Source organism: Micropterus dolomieu, linkage group LG04, assembly GCF_021292245.1.
Source record: "Micropterus dolomieu isolate WLL.071019.BEF.003 ecotype Adirondacks linkage group LG04, ASM2129224v1, whole genome shotgun sequence".
In the NCBI taxonomy this organism is placed as follows: domain Eukaryota; kingdom Metazoa; phylum Chordata; class Actinopteri; order Centrarchiformes; family Centrarchidae; genus Micropterus; species Micropterus dolomieu.
Window position 1 is genome coordinate 20,923,409 of NC_060153.1, and position 24,567 is coordinate 20,947,975.

The 24,567-nt window shown below is 42.3% G+C and overlaps 2 protein-coding genes across 2 annotated transcripts in view; both read left to right on the forward strand.

Annotated features, from left to right (window-relative positions):
• Positions 1–19,082: 19,082 nt before the first annotated feature.
• On the forward strand, positions 19,083–21,437 carry LOC123969958 (homeobox protein MSH-C-like). Its single transcript, XM_046047750.1, has 2 exons — positions 19,083–19,564; positions 20,226–21,437. The coding sequence occupies exons 1-2, from the start codon at positions 19,141–19,143 to the stop codon at positions 20,636–20,638; spliced, it is 837 nt and encodes a 278-aa protein (XP_045903706.1). The 5' UTR covers positions 19,083–19,140; the 3' UTR covers positions 20,639–21,437.
• A 1,402-nt stretch (positions 21,438–22,839) lies between these two features.
• The window catches only part of LOC123969211 (ATP synthase subunit d, mitochondrial-like), a 6,796-nt gene continuing 5,068 nt past the window's right edge, over positions 22,840–24,567 (forward strand). Inside the window, exons 1-2 of the mRNA XM_046046379.1 lie at positions 22,840–22,916; positions 23,980–24,110. Coding sequence (XP_045902335.1) covers positions 23,989–24,110 — 122 coding nt within the window. The 5' untranslated portion in view covers positions 22,840–22,916; positions 23,980–23,988. The remainder of the gene's footprint in view (positions 22,917–23,979; positions 24,111–24,567) is intronic.

The following is a 24,567-nucleotide window of genomic DNA, read 5'->3' on the forward strand; positions in this document are numbered from 1 at the left end:
CCTGGGGCAACGCAGTCATTCAGCTGATTGACAGAGAAGACGTCTAATTCTCCACAGCAACACTCTGCTCAGCACTATTGTGTGTGTGTGTGTGTGTGTTGGGGGGGGGGGGGTATTACTACCATAGCACTGTCATTTGGGCCTGCTGACATTGCAGAAAACCGTCTGGGTCACAGAGTCAGCTGGCACCAGAGCTAATGGGCCTGTGTGTGTGTAAATGTGGACACACTAATGGTTTTGTTGCATGCGTGTCAATTCAAATTAATCTGTTTATGTGCATGCAGATAGACATTAAAGGTTGTGTGTGTGTGTGTGTGTGTGTGTGTGTGTGTGTGTGTGTGTGTGTGTGTGCGCGTGTGTTTGTCTCTCCCCGGCCCCCCAGCTCTGCTCTCTGTCCACAATGAGCCGCACTCTGAAATATGGAGCCGCATGATGACAGGTCGATCGGAGGGGGACAATGCGCTGTAATTTGTGAGGGGCCTTGCCGCGAGAGGAATGATGGGTAATTAAGAGGAAGACACTGAGAGACACGGCGGGGGCTCGGTGACAGGCGACAGGCCATTGGCTGTGTGTACGGACAAGCCAACAAACCCTCCTCTGGTTCTCCAATAACAGGCTGGTCCCCTGCTCTGTTTCACACACACACACACACACACACACACACACACACACTTGCCCTACTGTCCCAACTACATACCACATACTGACAGTAGCTGTGTTTCCACTCAGGAAAAATACAGAAGTCAAGTCTAGGGAATTTAAAGGTACTAAAGGATAAATCCAATCAATTTCAACATGGGCCTTATTTTCATAGTTTGGGCCATCATATCTATCAGTTATAAGATTGTAAACACTACATCATGCTACAGTGATTGCACTTGAAATGTTGCTAATGATCCCTCATTGTACAGAAAAACACTGTGCCTGCTCAACTACAGCAAGTATGAAAGGTCAAAGTTGAACCAGGACATCCGCCTGTAAACTAGATGTTTCCAACAGACAGTTTGGAGAACCAGTTTGCAGTTTCCCATTCTTTTCTCTTTGTTATGAGTTTGGCTAACCTTGGACTTTAAAACCTTATTATCTGACTTCTTTTTTCACAGGTCTCAGCAATTAGCTCTGTGAGAACAATTTTATTGTTTGTGAAAACACGAAAAGAGACCCAAGACCCAAGTTGTAACAAACTGGGAGTATACTATCAAAATGCCAATTTTGGGAGCTCCTTGCCTCTTGAAAAATACTCAGTTGTCAGTTATCAGACACACCTAGCCAATACTAATGTAGTTTAATTAAACAAACATATACAATTAATCTAACCGTTGCAAATAATGTTCGGTCGTGGAATTGTTTTCAGTAGTTTTGATTCAACTTTATGGTCATTTTGGAGGATATAGTTTGTGGTTCTGCTGAGCTGTATAGTGTTGAACTCAGAGGTGATTCTATGTTGTCCTCCCCATTTGAGAGCACCTAGGTCTACCTAAATCTCTCTATGTCGTTCACTGTAAATATGAGTATATGACTATCTCAGTCCCCGAGACCCTGTATGCAGGATAAGCGGTTGATGATGGATGGATGGACTATCTCAGTATATTACATTGAACTGGGACCCAGTGCTTCTCTCTCTCTCTCTGTCTGTCTCACTCTCTCTCTGTCTGTCTGTGGGTGGGACAAAACCAAACCGAGGTCTTTGTAGTGACCTGAATGACAGTGGAGGCAGGGATGTGTAACATATCAAATGATAAGAAGACACGTGCTCCCTGTGCTGTTACACTATAGATGAAATACACTTTACATCTCCTATCTCCAGGTACGACAGCAGCATGTGTGTAGAAGCTCACCCAACAATTACCGTCTGCTAAATGGCAATGAGTAACACCTGCCAATGTGAAGAAATTCTGTCTCTGGGAGAAGTCATGTCTGCTCTTAAAGTTTAAACAAACCCCATGAAACTTACCATTAGTCTGTAAGTATCCACTCACTGGTTTTTGTGCACAAATGAAAAAATACATCACTGGAACTACCAGGGGGAAAAAGTATTTGAATAAGTTGTATGTAAAAATGGTTGTATTGATAAAGGGAAGACATGCTGAACAAAAGACGATGCCTTTCCTTCCAGCAGTGTGGCGTCAGCATGTTGCTCTCAGCCTTCACCTTCAAGCAGACGGTACAGACAAATAATTCATGAAAGAGAATTACACAACAGCTATTTGGTGACATAATGTTGTTTGCTGTTTATAAAAGTAGTTGTTGAAAACACAGAATTGTTAGAATTTTGTTTTGCCAAAATTTTGGAAATTTGCTCAAACTGTGTGCAACATTTAGTGAAACCTCCGTAAGTGATTTCCTGCATTTCCCAGAATTATTTTTAAAGCAACATTATGTAAGATTTGGTATGATTTGGCGACCCTACTGTTTCAGAGTGTAATTTACCGCTGTTGTAAACAAGGACAACTGTACACATGAATTTGTTAGGATATCATTACTTGTGATCAAAAAGTAGCAATTCGACAACTTTGCTAACAAAGCCAAACATCAAGCAAGCGCAAAAACACAAGACATAGCAAGCCAGAGATGCTTTTCACTTTTAGTCAATGCTCCATCGAAATGATTTTGACAATGTTATTTTAAGATAAAATTACTACATAATATTGCTTTAACTAACTGAGAATGCTGTATATTGAAGGGTGCAATAGTGATGTCAGCACAATTATTAAAATATGATATATTGTGTAGCTGCACTAAATGATGGATGATGGCAGCTCAGTCAAAAAATTAATATCTCCTCCTCTTCAATGATGGATTCTGCCTCTCTAAATTGTGTTTACTAAAAAAAAGAAAGTTTTTTCTATTCTATCTATATCTGGTCAGTTTAGGAAAAACACACCAAACAGGTAAACTACCAAAACAATAAGGTATGTCTTTCTTAGCTGATTTAAGTTGAATTTTCAATCTATGTACAGTTTTTAAACCTATATTTTGTATTTTAAAGCATGCCCATAGCATATCACAAGAATGTAGCTCTTGCACAAAAAAGGCTGTGGTTGAAATTCAATACATATGAAAAGAGGCATTTAGCCTTCCAGAAAATCTCCAACATTTTCTCTTTCCTTTGCATTTCTTCTCTTCCTCTGCAAACCGTTTCATCTTATGGAGGCTTCACCGCATTACTACAGGGACCCTGAACCGCAGGACCAAATCCTCAAGGTACATGGTACACAGGCTCCGTTCCCACAGACCTTAAAACCCATATCAGCCTATGTCTGCACGTCCCTCCCTTACATCTCCCTTGCAGCCTGTAAATCACCAAAGCTCACTCGCGGCCCCACTGAATGAACGCACTGGAGTCGCTGACTAATTGATAGCGTTACAATCTGAACTGGTTTATAGTGGTGCTAAATTGAAAACACCGGGAGAGGAAGACAGGGGGATGTTGGTAGTAAAGAGAGGGAGGAAAGGCTCGTGAGGAGAGAGACAGAGCACAGGGGGGCGATGGTAGGAGACAGAGGGAGGTTTTGATTATTGAGAAAGAGAAGGAGGAGAGATAGAAGATGGGGGTAAGTAGGATGCGGATAGGAGAAAGGGAGGAAATGCTCCTGAGGAGGAGGTTCAAGGAGAAACAGAGATAGAGTAAAGGAGAGGGAAATGGCTGGAGGGAGGAGAGGAGGGGCAGTATCAGGAAGACAGAGCAAGAAAAGCATCTGAGTCATTTTCATAAATACCTCTGCCCACACTAAAACGGTAGAAAACAAGAGAATTTGCATCTTCTCAGCAAATGGCAAACATCACAGCCGAGATCTGGTGAGGAGCTTGCTCTTTTGAGCCTCAGCTGGTTAAACCTCCGTTCTGTCCCCTCTTACTATGTGGGATCATTTATATTGTGTTTCAGTACAGCCAAACTCATGATTTAGTTCTTCTCATTCAGGGACATTGGTCTGTCCTTGAACTTGGTTACAAAATAATCTTTGTTGACTGTCAGTAAGAAATGAGAAATGAACAGCAGTCATGCCTGTTCAAAACACATGCTCTTTTGACCACACCATCCACCCTGGACAAGGTTTTGTGGCTCCGTAACAATGTCACACCTGTTCTGCGTTTCTTCGTGACAGACAGGAAAAATAATTCCACTAGAGGCCCTTTCCATGGTGCACGTCAACATAGCTTGCATTAGCCATTGGAACAAACAACAAATTGTGTTTTTAGCCATGCTGCTGTAGTTGTATGGACAGGGATGTCGGCCTGTCGGATATCTAAACAACTACTGAATGGATTGTAGCACAGTAACACTGTTTTGCAAAACCTTAGTAGCCTATTCTTTATCTACATTAAAATATAACATTTTAACATTGGTCCACTCTTGGGTGCCTTGGTGTCTTTGGGGGTTTAAGACACTGATCATGTAACACAATGTCCTCAGTTTGTGTCTAGCCGCAGACCTTTGTTGTTTTTCATTCCCCATCTCTCTCTCTCTATCTCCCCATTTCCGGTCATCTCTCTACTGTCAATTCTAATAAACGTATAAAAAAAGGATTGATCCACTTGGGAGACTATTTTCGAAAAAAGCTCAATTTTCTTGTGAGGAAAAGCATGGGCTTGGACGAAGGGCAAAAACAGAGAAAAGACGCACTTGTAAATTTAAAGTGTAGGCATACTCTTAGAGGGTATAGGCAGAGGGAGAAAGGGAGATAGAGAGACAGAGAGCTGGATGGGGAGGAAGAGAGGGAGGAGGGCTGTCTTTGATCTCAGTGCATGTCTGCTATGCTGTTTTCCTTCAAGGCTTCCTGGCAAGTTTCAGTAGACACCAGCGGGTCCGTTCTCGGGGATCGGACGCTAATGGATCAGTTAAAGGGGCCTATGCTTTATGGCCAGGCTAAGTGTTATCATCTGGGGTTAAAGACACTGACCATGGAGCAAACTCCTGCTAGACAGCCACTCCTCTGGGGGATTACAGTAGGCCCTCTGCCAAAGCAAGGAGGCAATTGAGGGAAAGTGGTGCTCATTCTTTGTTTTGTTTTGGTTCATTTATCTCACTTAGATCTCTTCTATCTAATTTTTTTTCTCTTTCTCCCTTCTTTTTCTCTGTGTCTCTCCACCTTTCTCTTGTTCTCTCTACAGACACACATCAGGGAATACCTCTCTAAAGCTTCCTGAACGCTGTTTGAAACCATTTGTCAGTTGCGCAAGACAGAAAGCTGACGATGGATTCCAGAGGCTGAGGTGACCCCTTTCATACAGCAGTTTATCCATGGGACCTGTCAGAGCCGACTGCTTCAAATGCGACGCAGGGCCCGTCAGATAAGGATCACAAAGACAGAGACATGCCTCCTAAAGTGATCATTCCCCGTCTGTGTTTTTGTTTAACGAGCGGGCTGAGGGCTGGATTGACAGCTCATAGGCTCCCTCTAATTGAATGTGATAGATTCAGTCATTAAGTTAATTGGCAGCTGGTCTTGATCAGGACCTGTCACACTCGCTCAGAGATTTTACGGCATCATTTTTGTAGTCATTTGGGAAAGTCTGTCTCACAGTGAATACCAGGTCTGTGAGAACGCAGCAGACCTTTCAGTTGTGACTTTTCATCAAGTCACGTTAACAGCATGTGTTGTGCTAACGTGTCGCTACTGACACAAAGGTAACATGAATCAGTGGGCCAGGTACCCGCTATTTACAGTTTTTGTTAACTAAATGTGTTAGTTTTGCAAATCTTGTCCACGTCAGGAAAATGTCATTAAACGTTAAGTCTTTTCGCGTGACAAGTAGAAAAGACCTACCAAATTTCATGCAGCAACATGTTCTTAAGACACAAGTCTGGTTCTCTTGTTATCAACAAATTCTATGAAAACAGTATAATCAACAATGAATTGATTTAGCTAATTATCAAGTGGCATCTGTTTTTGTCCAGAACTATTAAAAACACATGAATGAGCCCCATTGTTGCACTGGGTGACATCATTTTGATGAATACACAAACTATAACTTATTAAGAGTCTATCCCATATACATTGTCCAACTACTGCAAATACTTACTAAATCACAAAATTTTTATTAATTCGCAGCTGAAAATAGTTCCCAAAACATACACTATTTTCTCTTGTTTGAATAACTTTTGCTAAAAGCTGCAGTGTATATTTGTGACTCATTTTTAAAGTTGTGTCTTGTCTCAGGTAGGAATAAATGGGCTTGTGGCCGAGTGCCACGAACAGTAACGCATTGTTGATATTGATCTTTTTGTTGTATTTGTTGACAATTACAAAAATATTAAATATCGCCTGCTCAGCTGCAGGAGCTATGTTGCAGCGACATAATTTAAAAGGGTAAACAAACTAAAGAGAGATTTAAAAACGTAAAAAAAACCCCCCACATTTTCTGACTTACCTACACTGTGATGAAGTCACAGTTGGACATGTGTCTTACAATGTTAAACTATGAGTCATCTGGAGTACCCGGGACACTTGGTAGAGATGTTACTGTTCTTTTAATATTTTGAAAGTACATTTTCAAAGCTGTGCGCACCACAAATAAAGTTCCATTCAATTCACATTGTGTTGGAGAGCTAAAGTAACTTATTACTTTTCAAGACACTTGAACTCTCCAGCACTAGTGCTAGTACTCACCACCATTTCTTTATTTGTCAAACTGTCAATCAAAAGATATGCTGCCGACTAAACCTGAAAAGTTCCTTGTTACACACTAAAACGTCTTAGTCAAGTAGAAGAGGGGACCTGTCATAAAATAGCCAATAACACGTGTTTCAAATTGGCCATTGGTTATAGATTGGTTTACAAGGCCGGCTGGTTATCGGCCCAGTGGCGTTTCACCGTGTTGATAAAGCACCAGGGAGTTGTAGGTCAATTAGTTTGCCACAGCAGAAATTCCTGCAGACAGCCAATTAAAGCTGTAGTGATGAAGCACGCTCTTCCTGTTGACGGCTCACACAGTTATTCTGAGCCCCCCGGCAACTCCTCGCTCTGCCGGTGTAAAAAAAGTCCACCGCTATTATGAGAGCGCTTTAAGAGATCTCCATAGTTAAGTAAAATTACTTTGAAACAAGCAAAAGCATGTGTGTTTGTGAGCGGCTGACAGGCGGGTTATTCGGTGCGTTGCAGTGATTGAGTTCCTTACTTTGTACTTTCAAGTCACTGGAAAGCGCATGCAAAGAGATAAACACAACATATAAAGAAATAAACAAAATCAAAAAGGGTTAAAAGGAGTTCATCTGTTCAAAGGAGCAGTCAGTGCATGCATGATTGGTGCGTAGGCCAAAGTGGTGCCGAGTGTAGACAAAAGACGACAGGAGATGATTGCAGGGAATCAATTTTCCATTCTGCTCTCTCTGTCTTTGTCACAATGGCCCTCGAGAGCAAACCTATCTTCTGAGACGAGGAGGTTAAACTATCTTTTCCCCTTTGCTTCTAAGTCAAACTAAAAGAAAAAAAAAGTGCCTGCTGTCACAAGCTTTTATCTGAAGTCTTTTGTTCACGCAAATTGTTGTTTTTGTGACGTGACGCAAACGGAGCATAGCGCTAAACACTGGTCCATTGTGGGATGTCGGCAGAGGTTTGGAGATCACCAGATTCTTTTTGGAGGGCAGGAAGAGCAGAAGCTGAGTCATAAGCTGACGTGTGCATGTTTGTGTGTGTGAGAGAGAGAGAATAGAAATTACCACAAAGCTCTTGTTCTTCTAACGATCATCATCCTAATAAAAGCAAGGACATTCACTCACACACGCACCTGTGCAGTTTTTATTTTGTGGTAAACATTTCAGTCAGAATCATCAATTTAGCAGAAACTTCAAAGATGAACCATATCATTTGATCACATTTGGTCCCAAGCAGCGTATCTGTGTGTCTGTCTGTGCACCAGGGGCCTCAAATTCAACAGAGTCGGTTCCTGGGATCACTATCACCCTCGCGGCTACGACTACATGCATAACCACTTATGATCACTTATAACAAGTCTATAGACACGGCGGGCGTCAGCTGATCCACGCCGACAGGCACAAGGAGCGGCACCCCGGGAGAATCTGCCTTTAAAGCCCAATTATCTCGTGGAGCCAGTGTCGTTTGAAAGGCCAACAGTAGAAGATGTTGGCCCCAGATAAGGGACACATGTGTTCCATCACACTTAATTGAAGCAGGGTTTCTTGAACAAGAAACAACCCTGGAGCAATATGACAAAACAAACAGATTTAAGGACATAACAACTGTATTTGTAATAGGAACATTTTTCATGGTGCATGGAAATCGCTTTTTGTGAGGCATATTTGTTTTTGCAAAAGTCATAGTTCAACACAGCTTGCTGAATGTTTGTATGAGAGTATTTCTTCGTCTTTCTCTCTTTTTATTTTTTTTTTACTGGACATCATTCAGTCTTGGAGAGCACAGCCTGACGATTGGTTTCCAAACCTTCCCAAATTTGATTACAGGTCTGCAAAAACCTCAAACAATGCCGTGGCAAGCATGTCACTTACGGTCACAAGCCAAAGTTGTTGTTTTTTTCTCCCTCTCTTCTCTTTCTTTTCATCCTTATGATCTGACGTTAAGAATACAGACATAAGTCGTGTGCTTTAACAGGAAACACGCAGAACAAATTTAAAGTTAAAAAAAAAGAGCTGAGCTGCATGGAAGAAAAAGATAAATCTTTATTTGTGAGTAATGTAAACAAAAAAGCTGCATATGGTGGCTTTAATTTTGTGAAGGGTTAGTGAAATTTGTGTTTGGGCTCACATGTGAAAGTTCGCTTTTTAAATCATTTTAAAAAAAGAAAATAAAACGAAGGCTAAAAAATCTAGGGTCAGTGCTGGTGCAGTCATTCTCACTTTTATTTGTAAAAAAAACTGGAGGAGCCTTCTGTATCTCAATGCAAAGCACTGCTCCCAGTCTTTCCCCATGATCTGTAGGATGTATTTAGCATTTACAATTTCTCATTTACGGGGATATTATTACCTCTCTGGCACTGAGCCCCGTTTTTGGAATCCCTCCCTTTAATGTTAAATCATGTGGACATTAAAGTCTTTCCTTGACTTACAAGACATGACATCTCTGGAAACATACAACCCAGGTCAAAGATGGAGCTCATTAAAGGATTGCACACAACCACAAATTCACAGAGAGAAAAGGGGATAAAGAGAAAAAATGTTTAGTTAACTCAGACTTCAGTCGTCTTGGGGGAAGCTCGGCTTTGTAACTGGCCGCTGGAGATGAGAGACAAAGACAGTTTTGTGCAGACTGCTCAATAAGGCTCCCCTGTCGTACCTGGTTTATCACAGGAAAACTGTGTTTGTTATCGACAATGCCTTTTAACAAGCACCACAAGCAACGAGGGGATATGACTGTAAGGAGATAAAACCTCAAAATAACGCACACTGTACTTTTCCCCCTCTGATGTTAAATTAAAACCACGTTTTTTGGAAAGGTCAGTTAAGATTAAAAGCTAGTGTGTGCACAAACAGTTTCCCCCTGTTTTCAGTGGCAGCTAACTGACGCAATATTGGCTCTTTTCTAATTTCTTTGACTTAGGTGTTCATACTACACCTTTAATTATCGCTAAACAAACTAATCTAAAACACACTTAATCCACATCATCCAGCCAATGATTCTCACCTACAGAGTACAAAGAAATCTCAAATTGACTTGTTTAGTCTTCACAGCATCCACAGCCAAATGTCAGCCAGGCATAACTGTCTGTCTCATTAACTGCAGTTTGTATCCCATTAAACCAAGCCAGGGGGACATGTAATGACCCCACTGACTAGCAAATTACAGAGTTAATTTTGTGATCTTTAATTAGACTTTACTAGAAGCTTCAGATTTGGAAAAGTTATTTTTAAGTCTTTTTTCCATAGAAATCCAAAAGACGAGACTGTAGCTCAGCAAGACAAGTTTACACATCCCTTAACTGGTCAATAATCCCATTCGCTTCATTTGGAGCACTTTTTCTCTTTCTCTCTCTCTCTCTCTCTCTCTCTTCTAAATTGCCCAACATCATGATGCAATTTGGGTTTTTTAATCACCGTTTTAGCAGTTACTGCGCGGCTGTCCGATTTCCTGCAACAAAAGTGTGTAGTGCCATTAGCGCAAGTAATTCCACACAGCAGGCCTCCAGTTGTGCATGTGATCGGAGGAGAAGAAAACAACAAGCCTCACAATGGAAAACCTGAGCTAATGTCCTCAATCGTCCCACCTTGTTGTGGTTGTTTTCTGGAGCAATTACATTCTGTAGACATTATGGGGGGAGAAATTGCCGCAGATGGGATATAATCCCTTGGCTCTGATGTTCTGTGGGTTGTGTGTGTTTAGGTTAAGGTGTGTTTAGTGTTACACCATCTCACATGCAATACTGAAACGTGTGACAGTCCCTTAAGATTTCCTAAATGGGTCTGGAGGAGAGCTGGAAAGTTATTGCAAGGTCAGCGGTGAGTCATGGAGCTGATGGCAGACCACTGGGGAGTGTGGTGCAGCGCTGGGATAGTTTGCTACTGTGTCATCGTTACATTAAGAGATGTCAAGGTCGGGTTTTTGAAATGCCTCCACAAAGAATCCCCTGGTCTCTCTCTTTGCGCTGGCCTGCACAAGTAATTTTGTGGACAACCACGCACCTATAGCAAAGTGTATTTTTACATACACCCAGTGCCATATGCCTAACAAAATGGAGGCTAACCTCACCATTTTGGCTTGCTCCACATTTCAGTCCAATGCAGAAGTCAAACAAGCAAAGCCACGCAGCAGGTCAGATATTGAAAATAGTGCACTTATAGAGTGAAAAGCAAAACAGAGAGAATTCCCGTCCTGTTTATAACTTTGTCTTATATAAACGTAGCCAGGGCCGGGGTGATATCTGATAAAATAGATCAAAATTACATTATTGGCTTTTATAGCCCACTGAAAACATAGCCCAAAGGTATGCTATTTGGCAGAGAGCAGCTCGTAATATGTCTAAGAATTGTTACCATCTGGCTTGACTGCAGGGAATGCTTCTCTCTTAAAAACCTCAAAGTCAAAATGATACAAGTAAAACCCAGCATTCATAACCAGGTTGGCTTTTTATAGACGCCTGTCCACATCGATTTGGCTCCACAGTTTCTTGATGATAACTCATGCTATTTAGAAGTAAGTAAGTTTTCCTTCCAACAGTGGGTTTCACCTTTCTCATTGATGCTAGGGCATCTGAATACAGCATTATATTTGAAGCACGGTCTTAGAGAGGAGTTTTTGTTGTTTTTACTTTTAGTTACGGCCTGCCAGACAGATAAGGAAGAACACAGAGCGTCTGTATCAGCTGTAAGTTTGTCTGCTTGGTTTTATCAACACAGCCTCCCCAAAACACAAACATGCAATATGCAATCCCTCTGTCTGGACAAGAAAATCTTATCCCCTGACATTTTAACCCCTTTTTTCAGTGCTACACCCTTCTAATCACAGTCCTGTACACAGTTTCAGCCCCCCATTACCTTATTATGAGATTACAATGTCAATGTGCTCAGAATTGTGACAATTACAGTAAGTGGTGGAGTAATTTTCGGCATTAAATGGGGTCTTTGTGTGCTATGTTGCTGTATATTTCCGCGGCCTAAGTTGAAAGAGAGCATTCTGGAGTCAAATCCATTCTTATTCAATAAGGTGAGCAGGTATACAGATGTGCATGTGTATATTGAGGAGCAAATGCAGAGTTGCATATTCATATTAGCAAACACACTGAGCCACACTGACAAGCTGCCATGGAGCAGGAATCCCAATGTGTGTGTGTGTGTGTGTGTGTGTGTGTGTGTGTGTGTGTGTGCATTGAGGCCTGTGGCATATGAAACATGAGTCCCTGTTTAGCAGTGTGAACCGTGGGGGATAGGGAAGGGGGAGGCTGTTTTCTCAATGCCTCCTTGACCTGTCACTATTGGTGATGTGTGTATGTGCGTGGATCTGTGCATGCATGAGTGTGTGAGAATCCGGCAGACATCTACAGGGGGACAGCCACCCCTTCACCCTCCTCCCACGCTGCCGATATACTCTCATGCCACCACTCCCCCACCTCTCTGCCTCCTCTCCTCCCCTCTCCTGGCGCCCCGGTATGAGAGAGAAAGCTGTTGTTAATAAAAAGTTTTCAAAGAATGGGATGAAAAGGGAGGTGAAATTGAGCGGCCCTGGCCGTATTATTTCTTCTCCGTATGGGAGCTGGCCTCTCGCGGTCTCTCCGACGCTCTCGGACCAGGAGGGGGTCGCTGGCTCGGTGACCATTACTGCCCCGAGGCCAAAGCAAATGATTTGCCTCTCTGAGGCTTCAAAGGGGAGCAATTACACTTAAGTAACCAAATGAAAAGATAGCCCAGCTTGGCAGCAGTTTGGGGGAAACAGTGGAAGCCTTTGAGGGAAGAGGCACCACACCTCAGGAGTAATATGTAACAGCTCGCATCACAGAAAAAAAAAGAGAGAGGAAGAAAATAAACAACAGAATATTCTGCCACTGAATTCAGAAGAAAAAAGGTGCCTGCCCAAACCAAAACAACATCATTTAGAGTGGTTTACCGATGCAGCCAATAGCTTTTAAAGCAATTGTGGCTATAGAGAAATACAGACCCAACCACTGGCCACTTTGGCTAGCATATCACATAAACACATACTGTATGCAGTATATTATATTGTGGCAAATTTGGGAGAATTTGATGTGAAAGTTATTTTGCTTTTTTCATTGTTCTTCAGATGTGCTGCACTATATTTTCACTGCTTTGCTTTTGTAAAGCTGATTCCTTGAGATAGGCCCCCAGTTTGTTTCTATGACGCTTGTGTTTGTTTGTTTGTGGGTGCTGTAATTACTGTCTACACAGGCTTTGAAAAGATATGTGTACGTCTTGCATCCAATTGAGCCTGACAAGATGATGCTAAAGCGAGATATAAATCACCCCCCCGCGCTGAATTAAACTGCATGTGTAACACAATGAATAACATAAATTGCAATCTTGAGAACCATGAATTGTGGTTCTGTGAGTGGCACACATACAAGTCAGCCTTTCCCCACTGATAAAAGACTTGAAAAAGGCCCTATTGAGTGAAGTGGAGACTTGGAGTTTGGTAGGGGAGCTCACCTGTGGAGAGGAGTCTATAGCTGCATAGAAGACCCAACAGCTGCCAGGGTTGTAAGTCTAGGCACCTAGCAGAGCCACAGAATGGGAAATGCAAGGCGCTCTTTCAATGCACTGCCACTTAGTAACAGAAGGCATGTGCCAAACTTGCAGAATGAGAATGAAAACTCCCCCTTTGGAGTTCACTAAATATCAGCAGCGACTCTCTTTTTATCCCCTCCCCTCCTTCCCCCCTTCTCTCTTTTCTTTTCTCCCTCTCCTTTAGTCTATTATAATTCCTCCATAAAAGAACAATGGTTGACTGAAAGACCCCCAAACCACAGAGATATACCAACAATCGGCAGGGAGAAGGAAAGGGGGGGGGGACTCAGCTGAAGTGTGGAAGCCATCAATTACAGAGGGCCTAAAGTTAACATCCCAGCAGGATATGTGCATTAGAATGCAGATATAGCCGAACTATGGGCAGCAGATGCCTAGCGGAGCGGTCAAAAGAGCACCCTGAGCTCACGAGAGGACATATGCAATGTGGGAGGCTCTCGCTTCTCTCCTTGGACTCTACAGAAGAATAGAAAATTAAATTGAATGATGATTGTAGTAGCGGCTCAAAAGAGCCATTGTGTGGAACTAACTGGAATTATGGGTTCGAAATATGACAAACAACTGACATCTCACATCATAGATGCTAATACACATGGCTATGGTGAAGCTTCAATAAATCTCACACTGCTTGCAGTGAGAGAGCAGTGAGATTGCCACAGAGCTGGGGTTCGCCACTGCAACAAGTGGCCCTGTCGGCTCCAGTCGGGTCGAAAACGCACCGTGATTCCTCCACATGCATGGCCCTAACAGGATTTTCCCCTCTCACCACATCTCTCTATTCTGGCCGCTCAGCAAGACTCAGCCCTCTGGGCTTCCTCGCGCTGCTAATTTACACTAGCCTGCAGGCTACCTTCACAGTCAGAACAGTGCAATTGTATTTTCAGGCTCATTAAGCAATGGCACAAAAAAAGGGGATCTCTTACCCCCCATCTACTTTCCCGTCCACGCTCTCTTCAGAAGGAGAGAAAAGGGGAGTACAGAAGAGATAAAAGTTGGGGTAAAGAAATGGAGCAAAGTGCTAAGTTATAGTTGCGAGGCTCTATCAGGTTGTTTGTGTTTACTACGTCAGTTCATTTGGGAGGAGGAGAAGAGGAAAGCCTGAACAGTCGCTGCTCTCGATCTTCTGAGAACCAATCCGGCTGCTCGGTAGCAGCCCTATTCAGGATCAACCCATGCTTGTTTATTTGAAAGAGACCCCGCTTTTTTAACATCCCACCCTCTCCATTGTTCGTCCTCTCATGGGGAGGACTTTGAAATTGTAATCTTGGGATATTCAAACACACACACACACACACACACACACACATTTGTTCCGACCTTTGATGCCTGCAATAACATTATTAATATCAGACAGGCATTGACAATTTGGATCTACACTGTGTTCAGCCGCTTTGACTTTAACACTGTTTTTGACTTATAAAAGATTAATATGAGTCAGTAAAAAAAATACAGCTGAAACAAGTAACAAACGATCATTTAAAAAAAATTTAATATAAAAATTAAGGAAATTATGATCTGAGCTAATTTAAACGTATGTGTCCTCAAAGTGCAGGAGTCCAAAAATGAAGAAACATCAATTTAGCCCAAAAATGATAAGTAACTGCCAGTTAAGATTTCCGGTAACCAATCTACTTAGGGAGTTTTTCATTATTACATGTTATGGTATAAAATGCCTGGAAACAATTGTCTTGAAATTGTACCAGTTTCTGTCATTATTGGTGAGATGATTATTGTTTCCATTTCCTTTCCAGAGCAATAAAATGAGACATCTACAAACGATCAATGTAATTTGACTGTAGGAGAACTGTAAATTTAGCTGCACTCAACAATAAAGAGTGAATAATCATCTCAGTTAGGGTCCTATTAAATTTAATGATGAAATGAAACAAAAAGAGAATTTGTTGCAACAAATTTCACGTTTTTTCTCCCCTACTTTAAATACCAGCAAATATTTCCAAAATTTTTATGACTTGCAGAAGAAAAGATTTCATATAATACATACCAAATTGCTGTAATTTATACAATAGTTGCTGGTTTAGGCCTCCCTGGGATCTGAAGCCAGCAGTAAAAGAGAAAATTGATGCTGCTGCCTTGGTTTTTTTTCACAAATCTACTGCATCACAGCTTTGGCTGCTAAGAGCGTATGAGATTGTGGCGACATTCTTCGGTTTGTGAATGAGACCACACAGTAGCCACACAAAGTTCCTCGTCCTCTGGTCCTCAACCTAACTCACCCACTCGCATTGTCTCTAGACTTTCCTCAAGAATGTGGATTTCTATGGCCGACGGCAAGCCAGACAAAAATTGCCGATTGCATTGTCACCTCTTGTGGTTTTTCCTCCTTAACGATCTGTATTGACAGAAGAGTTCAGGAGGAACCCTCTCAGCGAAAAAACATCTGTTTTTGAAGATGCTATAGTGGGAAACAGTGTTATAGATGTTTCAAAAAAATTTAGCCATATGTATATGAGTTCAAAATGCAAATTCCACCACCACAGTCGAAAGAAACAAACCCTGCTGTGTTTAGGTTTGAGTTAAAAACAGCAGCTATAACAGGACATCCCCTGATTGCTTTTTTACAGCCCAAAAAAGAAGCCACGATGACGGCAATTTTGCTTCCTTCACTTCAGCACGGCGAGAATATTTCCCTCATTACCCTGCATTCAAACACAGGGCACTCTGATGCCACAAGAGGAAGTGGCTTTGGCAGAAAATGTCAAACCAGCATTTAAGTGCAGGACTGAAGCCGGTCTGATGTGGATTGGATCAACTTGTTAAGTCAAATAAAAGGTCAAGATATTTTTCCACAACGTTGAGCAACCCCTAGAACAGCTATTTAAACTGCTGTTAAACGGAGAGTGCCGTGCTGGTCACCATGTGAGGAAGGCAAACAGGTTGAGGTGTTGACAGAGGCAGAGTGTTAAAGTAAAACATGGAAGGATAGATAGTTACCTCTCGCTTTCATGCAGAGATGAAGACTAAACGTCCCCACACACCTAACATCTGATTATTTGAGGCGGACAACTTTGCGCAACTTTCGCACAATATTCCACCCTCCTCCTGCTGATATCAGACAAGAAAAGTGAGAGCAGCGTGTGAGTGACGTGTCAGGACACTCGCTTGTCCTCATCTGCACTGTCATGTCAGCAAAGTGTCCATCTCGTTGGGGCCTGTAGCTACAGGTCTTTGTGCCACTGTCGACACATCTCACAGGGATTGGGTTCCGCAGCTCGCCCGCTCCTCTAAATGATCTGTCTGTTTGGCAGAGGACCTCGTTACAGCAGGGAATTCACACACTGTTGATGGAGGACAGAAAACAGCTCACCTGGACTCCCACTAAGTCTGGGTTCATCAGCTGGTTCACCTGAGGAGTCGAGCCTTGAAACGCTCTTTTTGACCAAGAAACCAAACGTGTGATATGAGACTCACGTTAAAAGCTTACAGTTGTTCTCTCACTTGGCCCTTGCACTTTATGAAGTGGCCAAGTGGTTTCATTGAAGCATTAGAGTAAATGGCCCCCCATATGTCCCAAAAAAGTGAAAAGGTTTTCATTTCTGGTGTCAGCTGAGGGGAAAGTGATTCCCATCGAGCTTGCGCTGACCTTGAAGGACAGATCTGCTTTCAAACTCGCTAACACCTTCTGACACAGTTCCCCCGCCTGCATGCTGTTACAGAAATGTCTTTTGGGGTAGGTGAGAGGGGGCCCAGAAGCTAAATACACTGGCCAAACACCAGGGGAGGAGAGGTAACTGTACTTCTTGTGTGGATTTATCTCTGAGTGTACCTGTATCGGATAAATCTCTGTATGAGTCCGTGTGCTCCGCAGCCCGACACTCATCCGATTCTTGCACGACACTATGGAGATGAGATAGAGGGAAAGGGTACACGGGATTTAAACCCAAACCAGCTGGGTGACGAGAGGCCCCGGCGTGTGGGGAGACAGAGGGTCGGCTTTGTCAGATAGAAAATGAAGGAGCGAACTCCACATCAGGATTTACTCAAGTTGAATCACCAGCCAAAGATGTGCCTCTCACCTGATGAGGCGTAACTTGTCCTTTACACCTGAGGGCTTTCAAGAGGCCGACCATTAATGATCTCAATAAAGAATTTTGTCAATCTCTTGCATGCCAGCTACATATGCCAGCTACAGGCATATGCTGCGAGACAGGGCTGCAAAACACAACCAACTACTTGTGGTTTCTGAACAAGGCCAATCAAATAGGTTAATTATTAATTGTTTCATCCAATTGAGAAAGTAAGCATGAAGAAGACTAATAATGCAATTAGGTGGAGTAAAATAGAGAAGTTAAAACTGCTCACTTAACCTTCTTCTTAATCATCTATTTGATAGTGCTGTCGATGGCGGAGCTCTCAGTGGGGTCTTGGACTGATGATGTCCAGGAGGCCACAGCAAGCGGTCGACACATCTAATGCGATGTGTCGGCTTGGATGTGTTGAAAGGGAGGAATTTAGATTACAGACATCATGAAATTTAAGGGAGGTGATGTCTCCTGTTGCAAAGTAATGAGCTTCTCCGAGGGAAATAATCGTGAGATAATGAAAATAATAATGGACCACTAATGTAATAGATTAGATAATATGACACTGAATGGGGGTATTCTGCATAATGCCCTACCTTTACTTTTAATACTCAGGCCTATATGCTGCTGATAATATACCTTTGCTTAAATTTTGAATGCAGGACTTTCACTTGTCATAGACGCTGTGGTGTTGCAAAATGAACTTTCTTTCAGCAGTAACTGTCTGAAAGGTAACAACAGATCATGCACAAAAATGGCACATGTGAAGCATTTTCCCACGATTAGTACAAATAGATTCAAATTACAATAAACTCGATTCAGGTAGGCTATTACTTTTTAATACGTACCTTTCTCCTGTTACGAGAGATCCGCAATAGTGCTGTTGTGATATTGATGATTTTGTATCGCTGCTGTAAACGTTTAATAGCACTTGTCGAAATGAATTAAATTCGACTAGACGTGAAACAGTTAACTGTCAGCGCCTGCTTCCTCCCAGCGCCATGCAGTGGACTATGAAATATTTGGAGGACAATTGGTTAAGTGGAGTTAACCGTTGCCTTTTCTCCCCGAGGTATCTCCCTTTTTGATCCCGCCGAGCCTGGCGCCTTGCAAAACACAACTTGTCTGGCTTATTAAATAGTATGACCTGGAAAAAGAAAACGCCTGTTGCTTCTCAACTGAGGCCATTGTGGAGCGAGAAGAGCTCATGACAAGCCTTAAATTGCTGTAATGCTGTGTGACCAACACTCATACCTAATCAATTTCTATCCCGGTTGCGCACCTTTTCTCACCTAATTAGATTTTCAGTTTAATTGTTTCTCTTGGCCTCCCCTCCGCCCCAGACTGTCATTTCTACTTTTTGCTGCCTGTTGGTTTATCTAGGCTAAATTTATTGCCGTGTGCAGTAGGCTATTTTAATGTTTGGATTTACAATATGTTTAGCATCTTCTTTGGGGGAAAAAAAAGTATGACTTTGATATTGACTTGTGACCCTTTTGTTCACGCTCAGCTTTACAGTAGGAGGATAATTCAGTGACTAGTGCGGATGGAGTGCCCGGCTAATGGGTGTAAATGGTCAAGAGAGTCCTCCCCACTGGTTAATTGCGCTAAAATTGGTCTAAGCTACTTTGTGAGGGCCATCAATGGCCCGGCTCCGCATGGGGTCTGTATGATTAACTTCTCCTTCCTTTCAAAGGCCTCTTGAAGTTCCCTTGGAAGGCAGCGGGCCAATCAAAGCCACACTCGGAGACGTCACGAAGCCAACTTGACGAGCTTATTGGTGGGAGCGGGGCGGGGGGACCAGCCCCTGTCCTTTTATAGGCGACCCCGTACAGCGCGTAAAAGCTACTGGGCACCGCTGTAAGCGCAGAGAAGCATATTGGACACCGTACATCTCAGCAACTCCATTCCTCTGAACGGGCCACACGGAGGTGCATGGCCCCATCCCCTTGTATCATGATGAATCCTGCGCAGGGGTCGCCGTCCCAAGACGCCAAACAGCTTCATCAAAAAGAGGAGACGGACACGGAGGGCGAGGAACTTCAACCTAAAGACATGACCAAATCAGAGAAAGGATACAAACACCCGCGGAGCAGCCTCCCGTTTAGCGTCGAGTCATTGATTTCCAAGAAGGCCACCTGTCGGACTTCGTATCCCCCCTCAGACTTAGCAGTGGTCCTGCCGAAGCCCGTGGCCGGGCAAGGCGCGCAGTTCTCTCCGAGGACTCTTTACGCGGAGAGGAAGGTTTCCGCGGAGAGCTCGCAGGGTGTTTCCAGTAGTTCCTGCGAGGACAGTCCGCAGTTTTGTGAGAAAGATCAGAGCACTTGGTTCCAGACGTCCTCCTTTTCCACTCCGTCTCGTAAGTCCGTCCCTCTGCTGTCCTGAAGGTTTTACAAACTTTCAAACAAGGACACAGTGCTTGCATTCATCCTCCACTGTAGATAGTCAAGGCTGCAAAGAATATGTGTCGTTGTGCTGTAGTTACATAAAAGGAAAAGTCCCTTGTTGTCTCACAGTAATATTAATATTGCCCTTAGCTATACAGGCTGCGCATAGGCTATATTTATTTCTGGCATTTAGCCTTTTATTGTCTTACATGTGCCACTGAGCACTTGAAGCGCATTTGGCTGCTACTTTATTTTTCTTTGCCAGATTATTCGTTCTTGTATTTTTAGTCTATGTATCTCTTAATATATTTAATATTTACCCGCAGATGCAGGTGGTATAAGCAAGGCAAAAAAAAGAGAAGAAAATATGAGGGTGATAGCGTGATTAAACCTTGCAATCAATCCTTTCACGACTGAATATGATCAGTTTGTGATGCAGATTAATATAGAAGCTTCATTTGTCAACAAAAATCTTGTAAAGCATGTATGTGTGTTTACTTGCTGCATCATGATTGTGTTTGCATTTAATATTGAAGGCTCATGTGTTCACCTGCTGTGATGATCAAGGACCCCGACAACAAGTAAGCTTCCATATGATCTAACTTCAGCTATTTTTCTTTGTAATTTTCTCAGGGAGCTCGAGTCCAACTCAGTGCACTTTAAGGAAACACAAAAACAACAGGAAACCTCGCACGCCCTTCACTACCTCCCAGCTGCTGGCGCTGGAGCGCAAGTTTCGCCAGAAGCAGTACCTCTCCATCGCCGAGAGAGCCGAGTTCTCCAACTCTCTCAACCTGACGGAGACTCAGGTCAAAATTTGGTTTCAGAACAGGAGGGCCAAAGCCAAGAGACTGCAGGAGGCCGAGCTGGAAAAGTTTAAACTGGCCTCTAAGCCTGTCCTGCCCGCATTCGCGCTGCCGTTCCCCCTTGGAGCGCACATGGGGTCTCCTACATGGGGCCCGTCAAACGCCTTCCCGAGGCCTAGTCTGCCGGTCCCAGGACTGTTCAGTGGACCCGTCACTTATGGGATGTACTATTTGTCTTAGTATTACTGTGTGTGCATGTGTGGTTTTACGGTTGCAATACACTTAAGAAAGAGGATGGTGCGTTTTCTACATCTCGGGAAACATTTTTGTTTTTTTTCAATTTGGAGTTTAGAGAAATGTTCTAACCTCCAGAACAGAAAACAACTGAAAAAAATGGGACACATTTTGATATATAATTGTGTGCGTAACTGGGCGAAGTGAGTTGACTTGCTCTCCTCATTTTAAGACAGCTTCCAGTTTTGTGGATTGTGGATTCACAGGCCGAAATTACTGAGGCAATAATCCAAAAGTCATTGTCGGGTTTTTAAATATCTCATTCCAGTCCATCCGCCTTGCTGCGCTGTAGTTTCCGTAAATGGACATTTAAAGTGTCCAGACATGAAGGCAATGCTCTACTGAAGCAGGGGGAAATGTGTTTTAAAACCAACAGAAAAGTACTTAAATGGTGTCAGTGCCTTAAGACCAGTGTATCACTTGAAGTATTTCTCCTCATTCAGCATTGACTGTTTCTGGATAAACTGCAGAGTTGCTGTTTGGATGTTTGCCTTACAGCAGTTCCTGTCACGATTTCTATATTTTGTAAAAATGGAGAAAATATATTTTAGAAATAAACACGTGTATTAGATCTCTCTGTTTTTCTCTCACAACGTGGCCTTTATGGGAATGACAATAGATTTTTTTCCTATGAGGTGTTTTGCTGTAAATGTAAATAAAATGTGTAGTGTTCATGAAGCCCTGCAGCCTGAAGAGCAGCTGGAAAATCAGTATTTATTGAATATCTTTGTATCTGTACTGTGTACATACATCACTCTATCTAAATGTTCAGTTACTTGTAATAACTGATTTTAGTAAATAAACATTATTCAAGACCTGGAAGTGGCTGACTCCTTTTGCAACCTTTATCACTGATTTTTGTTTTTAATTTAAATAATTATTAGTAGGCCTGTCGGTTTGCTGGGTACAAAAACGAAATATGACTTCATCACAGGTATCACAGATTCAGACTTGTTTATTAATGTTATTTTTAATGAGCATTATCTGTTCTTGGTGAGCATGCCAAACGTCAACCACCGTTGACTGCCAAAAACTTCATCGCCTGACCTACATAATTGTTATTATTATTTAATTTGAAAATCGCCCAGTAATAATGTAAATTTTTCCAATATCGTGCCATTTGCTTTGCACAACTTCCGTTCAAAATAGCGTGCAGATTGCAGCTTATTTGACTTATTGAACACTTTGGAAATAATTTGTCTGGGAGATTTCAAAATGAGCCTAATAAGACAATATCAGTTATTCTGTTAAAGTAAAAAGGATTTGTAATATTTTGACGTAACCATTCTTTCTTTGGTGTCCCAGACAATTGTTAGACGTTTCAACATTTTTTTCTTCTCTTAATGTCAGACGTGTGGAATACCAACGCAAATGTGTGTTGTCCCAAAGAAGATAGCTACAACGGGCGCTTGGAAGACTATACACACATATCCCATGTCCAATAAACAATATTTCCAATAAGACTGACGCGTTTTAGTGCAAATGTGGCGGGTGTTGTTGCCATTCACCTCAAGATGTTCTCCTGCGTATGTTGTTATAGGCTAATAGTTACAGAAATATTGATATGTGCCAAAGGAGCACCGAGGATCAGCACGATAGAACTGGGGGAAATTAGATTTCTAGTGACCCACCTTACGTGGTGCATTTTATTGATTCTGCCTATTGTTAGGTAGGCTACTCACTTGTAACACATTGGTGCAGAGTAGTTACACTGTCACTCTGTAGCCTACCAGTGGGTTAACTGTTACCTTTGTTCTCGCAACCACGGCCTATATTTACTAATGTTTAACACATGATACATTTTTTAAATAGCCTAAAACAACTTTTCTCATTGCTCTTTTGTTCTCGTTACCTTCCCACGTCGCCTTTATATGCTAAAGAAAAGTAAATTTTTCTCCCATTAAAGCAGTTAAGTGCAAATATAGCCTTCAGTTACAGGTGTATCCTTCTGTATGAGCTTTCGATGAACAACTGACGGCAGTGTAACTCGCTGTAGGCCGTCTGTCCGCCCAGCAGGAGGCGGTGGCGGCCTCGCGGCTGCTCCTGCTCCTGACGAAGAAAAAGCACTTCCGCTGTTCCGTCCTCCTCCTGTCACTACTACACTTAACAGCGAGGTGAGTACACTAGCGGGCGGTTTACTGAATGAAAGAACATCTAATGAAATTTCTGTTTAAAATATGGTTTGTGCAGCTCACACGTTTGTCGTTGTGCACGCGATTCAACGGTAAACGATACGTTCAGTCGGTGTTTTGTGAAAACCCTGGTGTTACAGAGAGACCACTCTGACCTTGGCTAGCAAGCTAACGGAGCTAGCTGCAATTAGCTAATTTTGCAGGGGTCTTAAATTGAACAAAATGTAAAAGGCACGCTGTAATTTCTTGCCCCTGTCAGAAATGTTTTTTACCATCTTTATAAGTTAGTTGTAAAAAAAAAAATGCATTACCATTTGGGCTCTGCGGTAGGACTACTGTCTGTATTGGTAACGTCACTGTCTTTAACTGTCTGTACGTTGCGGATTAATGTCTTTATTTCTACCTGCGTTAACGCCACTTTACAGCCTGGTTTAACACAAACTTAATACTTTCTCATAGTGATACGTAGGTCCTGGAGTCAGTCATTAAAAGTGAATTTGTCATACTGAATTGAGTATGAAATGACACCGTGTATATTAGATTGGAGGTGAACACTTTCTTGTCAGTGTGTAGGCTAAAGCTAGTATTCATTTAATGATAAAGGCAATGGTAACACTACAGCCATTTGTCTAAAAATAGCACTGTGTAAATAAAAATATACCCCGCCGTCCACCATTAATACACATTATTACCATTATGGTTAACTTGCTCCATAAGACCTGGCCACATACACTCAGTTTCCACTTAATTAGGTACACCTAGCTAAAGCTAATGTAGTCTTATTACAGCAGCCGTGCAATAAGTCCTCACCCCTTTAAGGTTGTTTTTGTTGAAACCGTTTTAGAGAGGTGTTGATGTAACTTAACGTCATTTGGTGATGTTGATTTGTATTACATTATACTGACATGTCTCTAAAAATAATATCCCCGAACATTAACCTTGAAGGTATGATTTATTTCAGGCCTGTTGAACTAGACTCTAGTAGTGTTACCTTGGTGTACCTCATAAACTGGCAACTTTGTGTGTGTGTATAAAACCTGAAAACATATCTATGTACACACACATTTCATTTAGCAGCCAATGTAGCCTGGATTGTTTTGATGTTTTTCGATGAGGGTTTGTTTGGACTAAACAAGAATTCATTCTACTTTCCAGACCATCAAGATGGCAGGCCGTCGTGTTGCCCTGAAGGCCATTGACTGGGTGGCGTTTGCTGAGCGCGTTCCGCCCAACCAGAGGGGCATGTTCAACGCACTGAAGACTCGCAGTGACGCCATTGCAGCCAAGTTAGTTTTACACCAACAACTTGCTTTAGATAGTCAACATCAGTCTTATAGTACTGAACTTCAGTCTTGGCTAATGCTCTCAAACTGAATATTCATTGAAATCAGTAGCACTTGGTGGTTAATGTGTTTTCTTGCTGATAAGCAAAACAGCATCAATCTGAGGGACGTTTCAAAGGAGTCGGCTGTTGTCGGAATGTATCTCCCATTCAATGACCGTGTCGTGTGTCCACTGCTCACCTGTAAGGCTGCAACAATTATTTTTATTGTCGATTCATTTCTCAATTATTTGATTAGTTGTTCCAGGTTTAGAAAATTGTGAAAAATGTCTCAGTGCTTCCCAAAACCCAAGATGATGTCTTTTGTACACAACCCAAAGGTATTCAGTTTACTCTCACAAAGGAGTAAAGAAGTATTAACATTTGAGAAGCTGAAATTAGAGAATTTGAATAGTTTTTTT